The sequence below is a fragment of the Sturnira hondurensis genome, unplaced genomic scaffold (assembly GCF_014824575.4).
Source record: "Sturnira hondurensis isolate 20B ecotype Veracruz unplaced genomic scaffold, ASM1482457v3 Scaffold0006505, whole genome shotgun sequence".
Lineage (NCBI taxonomy): Eukaryota > Metazoa > Chordata > Mammalia > Chiroptera > Phyllostomidae > Sturnira > Sturnira hondurensis.
This window is the reverse complement of record NW_028079136.1, coordinates 7,660,362-7,676,504: the sequence shown is the minus strand read 5'-3', so window position 1 is coordinate 7,676,504 and position 16,143 is coordinate 7,660,362. Positions and strand designations below refer to the sequence as shown.

Sequence of the window (16,143 nt, the reverse complement as noted above, 5' to 3'; positions counted from 1 at the left end):
TAGGAGGGCAATTGCCTTCTGAATATTAGCCTGCTATCCGGCAACCTTTTTACAATCATTGTTTCCAGGGAGGTTTTTTGTTCTTGTTTTGCAATTCTTTTGAATTTTCTACATGAACGATTGTTTCATCTGAAAGACTATTTCTCCCTTCCTGATCAATATACCTTTTATTTCCTGTCTATTGCATTAGCCAGGACTTGCAGTGTGATGCTGAGGAGGAGGGGCGAGGCCTCCTCGCCGTGCTCCGCATCTTGGCGGGAACGCTCCTAGTGTTTCATCACAAGTGTGTTAGCTGTGGGTTTCAGTAACTATTTTCTGTCAAGATGAGCAAGTTCTCTTCTATTCCTAGTTTACTGAGAACTTTTCATAAAGGGTGTTGAATTTTGCCAAATGCTTTTTCTGCATCTACTGATAAGATCATTTCATTTTTCTTCCCTAGCCTGTTGATGTGATAAATTTTAGTAATTGGTCTTGGAATATTTAACCAGTCTTGAATCCCTGGCATAAATTTCACTCAGTTCTAGTTGAACTTAGAAATCTTTTAATACTCACAAATAAAATCAATAATTTTAGGTTAGTTTTGTAGGTCTGAAAAATTGTTTTTTTACTAGCTAAAAAGCCATTAATAGCCCCTGAAGCTTTATACTTATGAATTCAATATAACTTAATTCTAATAATTTTTGCCAAGAATTTCTTAAAACAAGCATTTGTTCATACATTTGTAAATCTCTCAATTTATCAAAATTTTATTTGTATACTTTCAGAGAACCATCTTAATACCTGTACATCCTCTCTCTCTCTCTCTTTCTCACTTGGCACACACGGTCACACACAATTTGGAACCAATGTTCTATGATTAGACTGGTCTAAAACAGGAGTCTGACAATAGAGGACAAAATGCCTTTGCGTTTTTAAATCCATCACAGAGCAAAAGAGGGAGGGGAGAAAAGTTAAGAGACAGATACACTGGTAGGTGTTTCAAAAATTATTTTTATTGTTCCATTCCAAAGAGGACGTAGGAAGGAAAAAGCCAATTATCCACTGACCGCTCCACCTTCTGGAGGGAGGCACACAGAACTCCAGTGCTTGTCCAAAGCTGTCTGCGCCAGAGCTCAAACAGCTGCCTCTCAACATGACCCAAAAGGCTGACAAATATGTCAATGTCATCAATCCAGCAAGGCTTGGGTTTTAAAGAAAAGTTCTTTATTGCAAGTACCCAAGTCCTTAGGATTCATCCTTAAAGATATGAGGGATGAGACAGACAACACATGCCAAAACTATGGTTAGTCATTACAGTGAAGGAGCAAACGGCCAGTGTGTTCCAGGATGCATTACATCACACACCACAGTACTTAAAGAAAATCTGCATTGTGTGACAAGCCACCGGGCATTTCAGATCTAGTTTACCACGAAGTCAGCCACATGCCAACCAGACACCTAGACAATACAGTCAGTGCAAAATTCAAGAGGGATAGGTCAGGGCTTTGATGAGGCTGACCACGCTGCGAGAGAGAAATGAAACGTGAAAATATAAGGTAAAGTCTATTTACAAAAGATTTTTTAGTAAAGTGACTTGAGAAAAGTTATGTTAAGCAGTCCCCACACACTTCTTTTCTCCCCTGCCAAAAACAACAACAGCAAAAACAAACACCTGAAAATTATCTTGAAAACCAAGTTAAAACTGTGTGGTGAAAAAGAGAATGCTTGTTCCAGGGGGAGGATTTCAACATAATTTACAAACAGACTTATTTTTACTTGTAAAAGTCACAAAGAGGAAAGGGTTTATTGGCTGACTTGGTGTGTGCTTTAAAAAATGTCTCTTACTATGTTAACAACAAAAGAAAACACCAAGCACGATTTTGTTTCATGTTTTGAATTTCTTAGCAAGAGTTGGTGAAATCAACAGGGTATAAAACAAAATCCAGGAAAACTCAGTCAATTTTTTCCAGTTGTCTGCCTTGTTGCTTTCTAGTTACCTTGAATTTGCTTCTCAGTTAGCTGAGGACAACATGACGGTCAAAGACAGATTTTCGCTGCTCTTGAACTTGAAGCTTCCAGCGCTGCTGGGCATACTCTACCTTATTCAGCACATTGGCTCGACTGCGAGAATGGGCCAGCACATCGTGGGCATTTGCAAAAGGCTGGTGATCCTGAAAGTTCAAGAATGGAGAACATAACAGATGGCATAATCAGTGTAAAATGTGCACAGAAAACAGCAGTTATTGAGCCACAGAGACAGAAGCAGCGGGACTTTCCAAAGAACAGAACACCCATCTGCCCAAGCACTCCAAGGCACTCATCTGCCGGAAGTGGAATGAACTGAGCTGCAGAAAGAGGTGATTCAAGTGGCATAAGTGATGAGTAGGTATTTGTGTGATGTTCCCGTGGGTCACTACTTCCAAAGACATTTCCCTTAAGAAGCAGGGACCAAAGACATTGGTCATGTATATTAAAGAAAGCTTCCCTAACAGGTAGGGGAAAGGAAATCTATTTTCATGTTAATATCTACATGCTACAGACACAGAAGGCAAGAGTTTTACTTGCTTTATTCAACACTATAGAGCTAATCTATGGCAGAGGAAAGACCTGTCTTGTAATTACCTGATTACTATTATATCAGAATTGTTACTTTCCAGCTTGGGGCCACATTCACCCTGGGAGATGAGTTGACAGGATCTTATCTTGGTCGATTTTAATCTCTACCTGCACCCTCAACACAAGCACTAAGCGGACTGGTTTACCCCTTCCCCAGTCTGTAGTGGAAAGAGACGCAGCTCAAGTCCTAAAATTACCCACCATTACCAAGAGTGAAGAATTATTACTGCAGAATTTCTATTCAATAAAGACTTGAATCTTTCAATGCTGAGCAACCAGTGGCTTCTATGCCAGTGGCCACCTTAGGAAAGAGGCTACTAAAGGCTCACCCAGGTCTCTGTGTAGAAAACCAACCTACCCTGGTCAAAGTACACAGAGGCGCCTGATGTTTGTGGTCATCACACAGGAGAGCTAATCTATCTATGAATGAGATATAAACACAGCTGTCTAAATGACAAAAAGCATTCAAAACTAATTTATCTGCCTTTACCTTGATCTCTTTCTGCTGAACCCTGGTTAGCAAAGCTTGTGAGAGTTCTAACACAGGATCCAAGTCGTAAGATGTACCTCTTACACTAAACTTTGCCTCTAGTACAGAAACAGCATTGTTTTGCTGTGCATGTTTGCAAAAGCTCTATTATATACCCAGGGCAGGAGCCAGCACATGTCTATAGAAAGCTATATACGACAGTATAACTACACACAACTGTAACCATGTGGTGTTAGAACACCTGGTCTTCTTTGTACACCAAGACATGCACATAATTACATCAAAGACTTTTCTATAAAGGATCTTTCCCTGCCTTCTTTACCAAAACTCCCTCAACTTTCCACTTAATTTAGGTAACAGTAGTACACACCCTATTTTCTTATTTTTAATTTTCAAGTGAAAACAGTAAAAACAATTTCATAAAGTTAAAATGTATCGAAGATGTAAGAAATAAAGAGAGGTGAAAAAAGTGAAGAAAGAGGAAAGCTGAATTTGTTGGCTTCCTTGGTTTCCCATGAGGAAATAAACTGATCCAAGGTCACCTAACCTTGACTTACTGGCACAAACACCAAGATTTAGCTCACCTAACCTTGACTCGGTGTCATATTGTCTAAACACACTGATTTTGTTCAGGTAGATTAAAATGACACTATAGGAATATGGTGATGAACTTGTATATAAAATATTATTACCATTGGTTTGTTTTGACATAAATAAGACTGGAAAGAAGGATGTACTTGATCAGTAGAGCACCTCTCCATTTCACAGTCCTGCTACGTACTCTTCAAGGTAGGGGGAGAATCATCTTCTCAAGGACCAAATTTAAAGGACTAAACAAACCAGTAATCCTTTCGGCTCCCCACCTATCAGGACCGGACTGAACTAGTTGCTCATGGTCATGAATGCAGGAAGAATGCAAATAGAGAGTTAACCTTTTTATGTTTGTTCTTTTTACACCTGATAAAATTACAATAAATACAAAACATGTTTTAATGTAATGCTTTGATAATAGCAATGATGTGTCATGGATATATAATACAGTAAATACTGTGACTGCTTACACTGAGCTTCTTAACTACGTATACTAACTCTCGATTTAAAATGGTCTACGCTGAACAAAAATCTTAAAAATTAAAACAATTTAACTTAGAATTTAACAAAAGTACTTTTTAAAAGCACAAAAGTAGTAAAGTGCTCTTATCTTAGCTAACAACTATAGAAATTTTATTTTAACTTCCTTTTATACAGAATTGTTGCCATCAGTTCACAGCTCTGGCCTGAAAGTCCGTCTCTGCCCACCGTCAGTTTACTAGGTATCCAAGGTTCAGCCAGGCCTCTCAAAAACAGTGTCCTCAAGTGGTCAACTTACACACAGAAGCAGTCACTGGTGAGCGAAGAGGTTACCAAGCACATGATCCCACCAATCAAATGCCTTTCCTACATGTTTTTATCTACACATCTGTGCATCCATTTCTTTTATGTTATTTGTGTATTACATTGATATTATCTATTCTTAAAATCAGGAACCAAATGTTTAATGGTGTGATGTAATTTAAGTCAGACTTTTTATCTATGTGCCTTACAATGGAATGGTTTATACGGCCTTTGATACATAACATTTTCATGTTAGTAGTTCTCAACTGGGGATGATCTTGCTCCCCAGGAACACCTGACAATGTCTATACACACTTCTGATTGTCATGACTGGGATAAAGATTCTATTGACATCTAGTGGGTAGAGGCCAGGGATGCTGCTAAATACCTTATAAATGAACAGGGCAGCCCCTACAACAAAGACTTACCCAACCCAAAGGGTCAGCACTGGAGAGGCTGAGAAAACCCTGCCATGCCCTGGCTGGTGTAGCTCAGTGGATTGAGTGAGGACCTGCGAACCAGAGGATCGCGGTTTGATTCCCACTCAGGGCACATGACTGGGTTGAAGGCCAGTTCCCAGCAGGGGACCCATGAGAGGCAACCATACATTGATATTCTCTCCCTCTCTTCTTCCCTTCCCCTCTAAAGATAAATAAATAAAATCTTTAAAAAAAACAAACCCAAAAATCCTGTCATGTATGAATCGGCGAGGGAACAACACCTGAGTCTCTCGTGAGCCTGGTGCATAACCCCCTGCCCTTCTAGCTCTCTCACCCCGTTCGCCCCACTGTGTCTGAGTTTTGATCACTCCAGACCCTAGTCTTAACCTCTGTCCCAGCCTGTTAAGTCTCCTCCTGAAATTTTTCAAAAACAGATAGCCATTTCTTATATCATTAAAAATAAAAGGAGTAAACAAACTATTATTTGTCATTTCTGTACATGTCTGTTTCTGTTCTACTCACCTCTTTATTGCTCATATCCAGCACAGTACCTGATAATGAAAAGTTATTCATTTTGTACTGGATAAATGTATAAAAGAAACAAGGGAAAAGAGGTAAATAGAGGTGTTTCTATCAAAGCTCTTGACAAAAAAAAAAAATCTTCCCCAAATAAGTTGAATATTCATACCTGATATTCATGAGACAACAACATATTGTTGATCAAAGAGCAAACTGCATTTATAGTTATGAGTCAGGCCATCCTTCAGGACCTCCTTTTCCATCTTTTACCAAAAGGTCCACAGGCCACAGAAGGACTTCTGACTATGGTTAGCAAGGTTCACCCTGGCTTTAGTTTTGGAACTGGTTCTTGAAACTTGACTGAATTTTATCCACTTGGAACATAGTCCAATAAAGTAATCCAAGATAAAAAGTAATTTCTACTTTTTAAAAGATTTTATTTATTTTTAGACAGAAGGGAAGGGAGGGAGAAAGAGAGGAACAGAAACATTAATGTGTGGTTGCGTCTCATGTGGCCCCAACTGGGGACCTGGCCTGCAACCCAGGCATGTGCCCTGACTGAGAATGGAACCAGCGACCCTTTGGTTGGTAGGCCAGCACTTAATTCATTGAGCCGCACCAGCCAGGGCAAAAGTAATTTCTAAAAAATTATATATATAATGAAAATGTGGAAACAAGCCCAAACAGGATAATGACAAAACAAATAATATACTTCTCTACGCTAAATTAAATAACAAGTTTGTGGACTACGTCAATTTCTGGACATTTTTGAATGAAGTAATATTAACGCAAAAAGCAGACCACAAAACAATTTATGCACTGATTATACCAACTATATGTAAAAATACAAATGTATCTTAAAGATAGGAACATAATCTGGAGTGATGGTTTTATTTTCCTCTAGAGATCAAGATCACGTTGTTTTTTTTTTTTAAAGGATAACAGGATATATAGAACATCAGCAGGTTATCAAGCTGCACTTCATTAAGAAAAGAACAGTACGGTCTTTGTGCTTCTCTTTACCAATGCCTCTTTTTTATTTTTTTAAAAGATTTTATTTATTTATCTTTAGAGGGGAAGGGAAAGAGAGAAGGAGAGAAGTATTTATGTATGGTTGCCTCTCGTGAGTCCCCTGCTGGGAACTGGCCTGCAACCCAGGCATGTGCCCTGACTGGGAATCGAACCACGATCCTTTGGTTCGCAGGCCCGTGCTCACTCCACTGAGCTATGCCAGCCAGGGCCACCAAAGCCTCTTTATCTCCTAAGATATTTGGTGATGCTGACAGGAAAGGTGTTCAGGCAGGAGCTTGGGGAGGAAACTGTCTCAGATGCTCTTCTCAATGTAAACAGGCAAAGGCAATGAAACTGTGCCCTGGGTACTGAAGAACAAGACCTTGTATAACACACTCACTAAGGACCATCAGTTGAAACCACCGTATTTATGGCTTCCCAAAGCAATGTCCTCATAAAGAGACAAATGCTAAATTTAGAGTTGTCTTCAGCTTCTCTAGTTGACGATCTGCTCCAGCACACGAACATCTGTATTACACCTTGGTGATGACAAAGGACACCATCACGTGTGGTGAGGGCATGCTGAGAACTTACCCCAACATCGTCATCGCTCTGTATTAACTGTGAGTGTCCAAACAGGCGTCTCTTCAGGATGGGCTCCACCAGGGTAAGGTACACCATGTACAGAAGGAGAAGGCCCAAAATGGACAGATAAATTATAATGGTAACCTAAAGGAAATTGGAAATAAGTCACATCTCTGTGCAAGCCGAGAAATTAGAATTTTATATAATAATAGTAAAGCCATAGTGAAGACTGATCTATCTGCTATGCATAAAGGATTTCTACACAAACCTACATAAGAAACACACTCAGCTCTTCACCAAAGTAGTAAAGAAAAAAGGAAAGGTGGCCTCTGTCTCTGGGGCTTTTTTGTGAGGCTCCAGAACTTCATCTTCACTCACTGCTAGTCATTTGTCACCACTGATAGCACCTGAATACGATGTCCTGGTGCTGCGAAGACAAGGTAAAGGAACCCTAACAGAAATGTATGCAGAAGGACTTCAAGGGAATACTCTTTCAGATTATTTTAGATGTACAAAAATATGTTACAGCCTAGTGATTTTCTTGAGATCTTAATTCATGTGCTGACAGAGTCAACCACAACAGAAATCTTCGTAACTGTTACAGCTGACCATGCCCAGATTCCCCATGAGGCATCTTTTTGGGAAAGAAATAGGAAGCTCCACATAAAAACAAATTGGGGGAAAGAACCACAATGAAGTAACTGAACTCACTAGAGGTCAAAATGGTGATCGAAATGATCTACCTCCCATTTCTTACACAAATAAAGAAAGCAAATCTTAAAATCCAGAAGTCATGTTTCTAGACTAGAACAGTCACTATATACATAATTTTTTCCAAGGGCTGACAGGGTAGAACGAGGGCCTAATCGTGCCACTCTCACTATCTGTCGGCACACGTGATCCACAGGGAAGACGGGGTATTTTTCTGGGATATGCTAATTACATATAGGGCATCTTTGTGCCAGTCACACATCATACCTTGATTAATCCATAAAGCATGTCAGTGAGGCAGGCAGAGAGCAGGGCCATTGTTTCTTTTGGGACGGAGGTTGGAGATTGGACAGAGGGGGTGAGGGGGTGGGGAAGAGCAGTTGTTTAAATAACTACTAAAATAAAATGTGTTTGACAAATTTTCTTTCTTGTCTCAAAACCATCAAGAACTATTCCAGAAGCAGAAAAAACTGATTTCTTTTTTTTACCTTGATCGTCACCGAGCTTCTTTCCTCATATTTGCACTCGCAGCGCAGACAGTAAGCTTCTATGTCAGGCTCCCGCACGGACATGAGCTCCACCACATGAAGGCAACCGCTGGGAGACACAAAGTACAGCTCAAATCTAACTGGATTTTCTACTCAAAACTTTCTTGGAATCCAGACTAGTTCTTGAACTTCCTCAATAAAAGAATATAAGAAACAAATAAGGGAAGTAAAACCACGTTCTCTCTTCATATCAGCAATTTGGTAACATTTAAGAGTCTAAGAAGCTAACAAGACATATATGTAGTAACTATTTTCAAAGGTGCTAATGTTTAAAATGTAACTAAAAACTCCCAAATGGGATCGGATCAAAAACTACTTAGCAGACTGAATCATAATCGAACTTGTTCAGCAAAACTGCTTTCAATGATTTAAAGTGACCCAGGCATTGTTCAAATATGAGATGATCTCTTTTATGAATTAAGTAAAATTGCCCATCATTCTTAACTGCCACAGTGTGGTATATGAATGGCTAATCACAATGAACAGTTGGTAAATTCTGAAACTCTGAAATCTGAACATTCAAAACTACAATAAGAAATAATTACTTGTTTTAATGAGCAAAAGTCTATTGAAAAAACATGGAGAAGGAGGACTAGAACAATATAAATATTTTAAAATGAAAACTGATTACTTGGAAGAAGAGGTCTATCCAGAAGGTAACCATCCAGGTAATATGAAAAATAGACACTTATTAAAGAAGACACAAGATACAGAAACATTGTACGTAGGACAATGACATCTCAGCCCCCTTCAAAGTAGGCCCCTTGGGACCTCACACAGTTCTTCCAGTCACCATCAGCTGCCCTGTTGAATTTTCCTGAATCTCATCAACAGTCTGAAATCTCTTCCCTTTCAAAGGTACTTTTACTTTTGGAAAAAGCCAGAAGTCGCAGGGTACCAAATGTGGGCTATAGCGGGGCTGAGTCACCTGGGTAATTTGATATTTTTCCAAAACTCTGAGAGCGAGGTGATGCACAAGCAGGTGTATTGTCTGATGAAGCTGCCATTCACCAGTTGCCCATAGCTTCGGCCTTCTGAATCATCCCAATAGTTTCCACAGAGGCATGTTCAAGCTTAACATAAAATTTGGTGCAGATTCGTTGCTCTACTCACTCCATCATTCCGAATGAGATGGCCACACAGTGCACATGCCCACTCAATGGCATCTATCACCCTTACTGACAAGTACAGTGAAGTCGTTATTGTTCACACATGCACATTCCAGTCCACTCTCCTTAGCTGCCAGGTTACACTGATGTTGCACAAACCACTCTCATCATATTAACAATGGCTGGGGTTTTTTTCTGGACGGACCTCATATCAAAAATAAAAGGCTGAATGTTTTGTTGTTGGATGTTTTTTGTTTATCCCCCCCCCCCAGTTTCCAGGCTACTTATCTATGGCTTATAAAAACGCAACTCTATAAAAAATCTTTTCCCAGAATTCTGTCAATTCTAGGAAATAATCATTACTATCCTTAGCTAATATGAGCCCATTTCTCTGATCACCTTCAGCAAAAGTAGGGAAACTTTTCTTTCTTCCTGCCTTCTGGGGGGCATTTTTCTTCCCTTTTGTCATCTCTTCCTTAGGAACTTCTGGCTACACAAACTCTACCACAGCTTCCTGTCTCACTCTCCCCGCCCTTCTTGGGGGCGCCCAATGCTCTAAGCTGATTCTTTCCTGCTGCCCTACCAAAACATACTTTCTTTTTTTGGTTTCATTCCTTCTATGATGTAGCATAAGAAGAACACCCAAACTAACATAAATAATAAAAGTTCAATACTGAGCAGGTAATTTAAACAAAGGCAGTATATAATGAAAACCTAAGTCTCCAATGGCAGAATGTTAAATAAGGGTAAGGTCCCACAACTCACACCATATAAGTGTCTCATATCTGTTCCAAACATATATGAGAAGACCAGGAATGTAGCCAGCTGGATGCAAGCATAAAATGGGCAGAGAAAGCTAAATCTCATTACAGTAGTTATCTACCTCAGAATCATAGGGCTCATCCAGCCCAGCACTCTCAGAGAGGTCACCTACACAAGATCACAGAGTAAATTATTAGCTAAAAGGATGAGAATCCAGGGCTCCTGCCTCCTTGGTCAGCCCGCATGTATCTCTCTGAACTTCAGGAAAATGAGACTTATCTCCCATTAGTTTCCTATTTCTGCTTCAGAAGCCTTAGTAATACTATGTAAGAACGACTTAAGAGTCTAAGTACTGGGTACTGAGTGTTTCTTTTGAAGAAAAAATACAGTTTAATAACGACGAGATTTCGAGTGTTGTGCAGAAGTTGTGCAGGGTGGGAGAGGAAGCAGGAAAGTTGGTCTGACTGGCCAGTGTGAACACAGAGCCCAGATACAGAACTCAGCCCCTTTAGGAACTAGGCAACACCTCCCCCTAGTGCCAAAGGGAGGACATATTTCTCCTTAGATCACACCCTAAACACAAACCAGAGAACTCAAACTTATCTTAAGTCACACAGCATAAGTGTGAAGAATTAAAGCTAATGAAGAATTAAAGCTACCAACTGGACAGAAGGTAAAGATACATCTAGGGCCAGATATTGCAGGCCTTGCAAGCCATAACATAACTTGCCTATCCTTCCGCCAGTCAAAAACTTTCAGTGACAACTGGGAACCTATCTTCAGTAAATGGCTAAACTGCAGGAAGGAAGCAGGGAGAGAGGGAAGAAATATCCTAAACATGCCTTGTTTTCAACTGCTCATTCTGACCAATAACCAGGGCTGAATGACATGTGGCTCTGTCTGAATCTGGAATAACAAAAAGTCAATGGAAAGATTAGTGCTAACCACTTGAATAGCAACTTCATCTGCCACTCAAATAATAGACATCATATGTTATTACTGTTAAGAGAATGAACTATAAGTACTCAATATATTTTGAAAATTTGTAGGAATAACTTCAAAACTTATTTGAGCTTTGTGTCATATCAAGTAACTTGCTGATATAAAACCTATAAAAATACAGCTAAATCACTTTATAATATAGAGATCATTTAAGTGGAATGTGGAAGTTCACAGGAAGTTCTCAAGAACATACTTATCAATATCGGATTAAACCAAAATGGGGATAAACAATAACATTAGAAAAATTAAACATGCTCAAAGACTGCCTTTTCTTTTTCAAAGGCGGCTGGGAATATAGTAACCAAATGAATTTAATTTTGCTTTCAAACCTGTGCAGGCTGTTAGGCTGTGAAATCAAGCACATGTAAAAGTACACAGCATTTGGAGGTATTTTTCTTCTACGCCCACCCTGGTGTTCGTCCACTATGGTCACAAACCATGCACACATTACAGTTCCACAGGAACGGGCCCATCCATCCTGCGACAAAACAGCCGCTTCCCAACGGTTTTATGGCACATTTATAAGGTCTCCTGAGATGGACAGGGAGGGCTGCTAGAGGCGAGCCAGTCAGGATCCCAGCCATCAGAGGCCTGCCTGATCACCCTGAAGCCTGGACGGATCAATAGCTTATCACACCTATAGCCTATTCCTGGCTATAGCCTATACCAACTGGGAAACTGATATACATGATTCATTCCTGTTCCTTCCTGAGCCTCTGACACTTTTAAACATAGTCTACTATATTTGGCAATATGGTGTCAAAACCTATAACTTGCAAAAATTATAACCCAGATAAATGAGGTTTGCTTACCTTTCAGTGAAAAGCAAGAGGGCAGGCCAAAATTTAAGGGGGCAAAGGAAACTAGTGTGGGTGGCACAAACTCAGCCCCATCTCGAGAAAGCCCACCCTATCTGGGGCTTAGTGTTTGGCCCCACTCCTTCAGGTTTCCATCATGCACTCAGGGCCTTTCTCTCCCTTTTTCACACGGAAATGGAATTTGACATTTTTGCTTAGAAGAAATACTTAAAAAGAAAACAACACATTGGATGAACATTCTGAGCTAACAGTGACAACCACAGAAAGAAATCTGACAGGTAATTAAGTAATCCAGAATACTTACCAATCTTTCTGGGATATGTTCCTATTATAAATACGCCCCGGAATATCTTTATAGGGAGGACAAATACATTTACACCGGACATCCCCGGAATTCTGTAACCAAAATGGAAACGTGGTATATAGCTTATTGATAGTCTATCGTCAATATTTTTAAAAACCACACTGCATACCATATTTTGCTGTGTATAATGCATACTTTTTTGCCCAAATTTTTGAAGGAAAAATAAAGATGTGCATTATATATGGGCAGTACTAATTCTTTATCTATACAAGTGTTTTTAATTCTTTTATTTATGTTTATGCATTAAAGGGCTAACTCTAGAAAGCAATAATGGTGCCTGTATGCAAAATACTACTCTGGAATACTATAATCAGTTGGGTTTCTAAATGTAAATAAAAGACTGAATTAAAAAATTAAAATGAAAAGTGTTTTTTCCCTGAAAGTTTGGGCCAAAAACATGGGTACACATTATGCACTGGAGTGCACTACACATGGCAAAATACAGTACAGTTGGTTAAGCACCGCCTGCCACGTATCCTAAAACCATTCACTTAAAACTTTCAAAAACTTTAATACATAGTACAGGATCTATAACTTATTAATCACATTACGGATCAGAAAACAAATTGTGCTAATGTTATCACCACCTCTCTGACAATAGAAAGACACAGTACATGGATAGCTGTGCTTGCAATTAAGAATGTTGATTATAAAAGGATGGGCAAGAATCAAATTAAAAATTACTCAAAAACAAGTCACAATTCTTCTATCCACCATTCTTCCACGCTTAGGTAGACAGGCATTAATTGATATGGATGAGAAAGATTAGGCCGGAGTCCTATCCTATTGAAGGGATGTAGTTTTAGAGGCACTCAGCTACAATTAGAAAGTCCTTAGAGGAAGTAGCTTGAGTCCAGCTGAGATCAGTTTGGTCTACCTCCACAGGAAGCTGCTTCTAATCCCTGGCAGAGAGGACAGCCACGGATAAAGCAAATTTCAAAAGATGGAGGAAGATGTGACTAATACATGAACAGAGGAAGAAGGAGATGCTTCCTCAGCAAAGGGGAATCTATCTGAGAAGGCAGTGGCTCACTAGTCCCAGAGGACCAGGCCCCTCCTCCTGTACATGACATGTCATTCAGCAACCACTTAGTGAGCATTTGCTCTGTGCCAGACCTTGTGCTCAATGTGGTAGATTCAGATAAGTGCAAGACATGGTTCCTGCCTATAATTAGGACACGCCCTAATAAAGGAGACTGACAAATACGTGATTACAATACACTGTGTAAAATGATGACAAGAGATATGCAGATATGCCAACAATGTTTTGAAAGTCAGGAGACTTGCTACTATCCCTGTTTCTGGTGGGAGGTAGAGAAAATTTCAAAAAGAATCCCTGATCAGGAACCCCAATCAAAACCCCCTGATCTGTCTGCCTATAAATTGTTTTCCCCAGACTTTATATTTAAAGATATTACAGAGGCCCTGGCTGGGTAGCTCAGTTGGTTAGAGCACTGTCCAAATATGTCAAGGTTGTGGGTTCGATCAGAGCACATATAAGAACCCAACAATGAATGCATAAATAAGTAGAACAACAAATCACTGTCTCTCTTCTCATCCTCATATAAAAATGACGTTAAAGATTAAAGCTCCTATTTTTTTAAATGCAAATGTCATTTTGTTTTCCCACCACACTAATGTGAATTCCTTCTATTTTCCCCAATAACGTTCTAGCTCATCAAGGAGGAAGCACAGGTGTACGGGGCCAGGGCAGGTCTGGAGCGTAGCCAGACAAGGGGACTAGAAAGCAGCATCAGGAGACTAGAAGAGCCAAGAAGTGGAACAGGGGAGAGACCACAGCCTCGTATTCCTGTAGTTTGGATCCTCCCTTACTCACTGAATTATAAGTTAGAGAGGAGGCAAGAAAGGGGTCAAGAGGTCCTGGAGGGAGTTTGGTGAGGATATTAGGTCGGTGAGGACTCCAGAAGTCCTATTGGGAAGGAAGGCTGCCAGAAGAGACAGGTTTCCACAATGGTGAGGGAATCTGCTCAGGGATGAGTTCAGAGGAGTTAGCTCCTAAGAGGGAAGACTTATGTGAGATGGGGGCCCCATTTTGGCCTGGGGAAGGGGGCGGGGTGGTGGTTTGTGAGGCTGGTGGAGGGTGTCGGTAGGCTGTCAGAGCTTCAGGGTGGAAAGTTCAAGTTAAAGGCTCCCAGAATTGGAAAGATTATACAGTTTGGGGTGGGGGCTGTCGGGGCAGGGAAATGCCAACGAGGCGGAGGAGTTGCTGTCCAAGCGGTGGGCACTGTCCGGGCTAGGTGGAGGTGAGGGAGGGCGGGGTGTCAGGGCTGGAGGTAGAGGGCTATCAGGCAGTAAGTAGGGATAGTGGGTTGCGGGCAACCAGGGCTGTAAAGCGAGGAGTCGGACGATCGGGACTGGAGAGGAATGGGGCGAGCGGCAGGTTGAGAGACCCCGCCAGGCAGGGCAGAGGCGGAGCTACAGTCCGCAGCGCAGGTTTGGCGGGACTCACCTTGGCGGCGTCTGACATCTGCACCAGCAGCAGCACGGACAGCGCCAGGCAGGACACGCTGAGCAAGGAGCCAAGACGCAGGAGGCCTCCCCACAGAGTCGCCATTGCCGCTAAACCAAGCAGCCCTCACGGCACGGAGCCCGCCTCGAACCCCTCTGGTTCGGGGTCCTCCGCCTGCACTTCCGCCTGGGCCTTGCGTCACCGGCCGCGCCGGGTCAGCTGCGAAAAGCATCCGCCCCGGAAACTGTTCCGGGTACGAAGGGTCCGAGGCTGCGCGGTCCTGACGTTGGCAAATAGCCCTAGGGTTCGGGAACCAAAGGGGACCTCTTTTCGGGAACAGCCTCGGCCCAGCAAAGCTTCGAGGCGCTAGGATTTCTTTCTTGGGCGCAGAAGCAGCGGGCGCAGGAAAGTTCACCTGCCCGTGGAGGCCCCCAGGTAGTCCGGGGTGTCAGAGGGGAACCTGCGACCCCTGCGGGACCGCAGCGAGCCTCAGCCGCAGGGGCTGCTGAAGGGGCGGCCTCTGGCGGCGGCGCAGGCGTGGAGCCGGGAATGGGACTGGCCAATTATCCCTTCCCGGGCTGCGGGCCCCGGTCGGAAGGCTGGGGGTAGTGTTCGCACTTTGGGGAATAACTGGCCACCACGCGCCTCCCGAACGCCATTCCCCGTAAGGTTTTTTAACAGTCTCTGGGAGGTGCCTGCGCCGTGTGGTCTCCCTGCTTGCCTCCCGCTGGGGGCTGGCCGCCCAGGTCCACCCTGCTGCCCTTGTTGGCGAAAGAACCGCCCCAGTAGCCTCCTCCGCCTAGCACTCCAGAGTGGGGACGGCGGCCAGGCCCCTGAGTTCGGGGGAGCGCTGACCAGTCTTCCCAATGCCGTTCCTCCTCCGCGGGTAATTTAGGAGGACTGTTGAAATGGCACAGTGTCCGCAGTTAGAATATTTTTCAGTTAGTGGATACAGTAAAGGATATAGATAGAGCTCATCACAACCACTACCGATTTGCTGATGACTTTGGCTAAAATTTCCCTTTTCTGGGCCTCTGGTTCTTGGCTCAAATGAGGAGATTTTATCTATGGATTCCAAATTCTGCTCCTGTATTTGTTTCATAAGCATTTTTAAAAGGCGGACTATTTGTGGAAGTGTTTTAATTAACAGCCTTTTTATGTTATTTTTCTCCTATGCTTCTTGATGCTAGAATCTAAGACAGGAAGGAGACCCTTTAAGTCCCAACCGACAAGTGGTGCCCAGTCCCAACCAGAACCAGAGGGTCAGAACTGGACGACCTGTCATTCACCCAGGCTCCTCCAGGCTGCCTTGTGAAGATGCCATCACATTAGTGAAATCTCAAGT

The 16,143-nt window shown here is 42.1% G+C and overlaps 1 protein-coding gene across 2 annotated transcripts; it reads right to left on the bottom strand.

Moving 5' to 3' along the window:
- Nucleotides 1–972: 972 nt before the first annotated feature.
- TMEM9B (TMEM9 domain family member B) lies at nucleotides 973–15,303 on the bottom strand. Of its 2 annotated transcripts, XM_037050114.1 has the most exons (5): nucleotides 14,799–15,303; nucleotides 12,269–12,360; nucleotides 8,214–8,322; nucleotides 7,024–7,158; nucleotides 973–2,150 (listed from the first exon to the last, which is right to left on the bottom strand). In XM_037050114.1, the coding sequence occupies exons 1-5, from the start codon at nucleotides 14,901–14,903 to the stop codon at nucleotides 1,995–1,997; spliced, it is 597 nt and encodes a 198-aa protein (XP_036906009.1). In that variant the 5' UTR covers nucleotides 14,904–15,303; the 3' UTR covers nucleotides 973–1,994. The 2 variants fall into 2 exon arrangements, with proteins under 2 accessions (XP_036906009.1, XP_036906010.1); XM_037050115.1 differs by lacking the exon at nucleotides 12,269–12,360 and having other exon boundaries at nucleotides 14,799–14,879.
- Nucleotides 15,304–16,143: the final 840 nt, after the last annotated feature.

What these genes read in the sequence shown, in the direction of transcription:
- TMEM9B (XM_037050114.1), bottom strand. Translation starts at nt 14,903, where the DNA reads ATGGCGACTCTGTGGGGAGGCCTCCTGCGTCTTGGCTCCTTGCTCAGC. An exon ending in AGATGTCAGACGCCGCCAAG is followed by an intron (nt 12,361 to 14,798) that starts GTGAGTCCCGCC and finishes TTTTGGTTACAG; the next exon opens with AATTCCGGGGATGTCCGGTG. An exon ending in AGAGCGATGACGATGTTGGG is followed by an intron (nt 2,151 to 7,023) that starts GTAAGTTCTCAG and finishes TTGAACTTTCAG; the next exon opens with GATCACCAGCCTTTTGCAAA.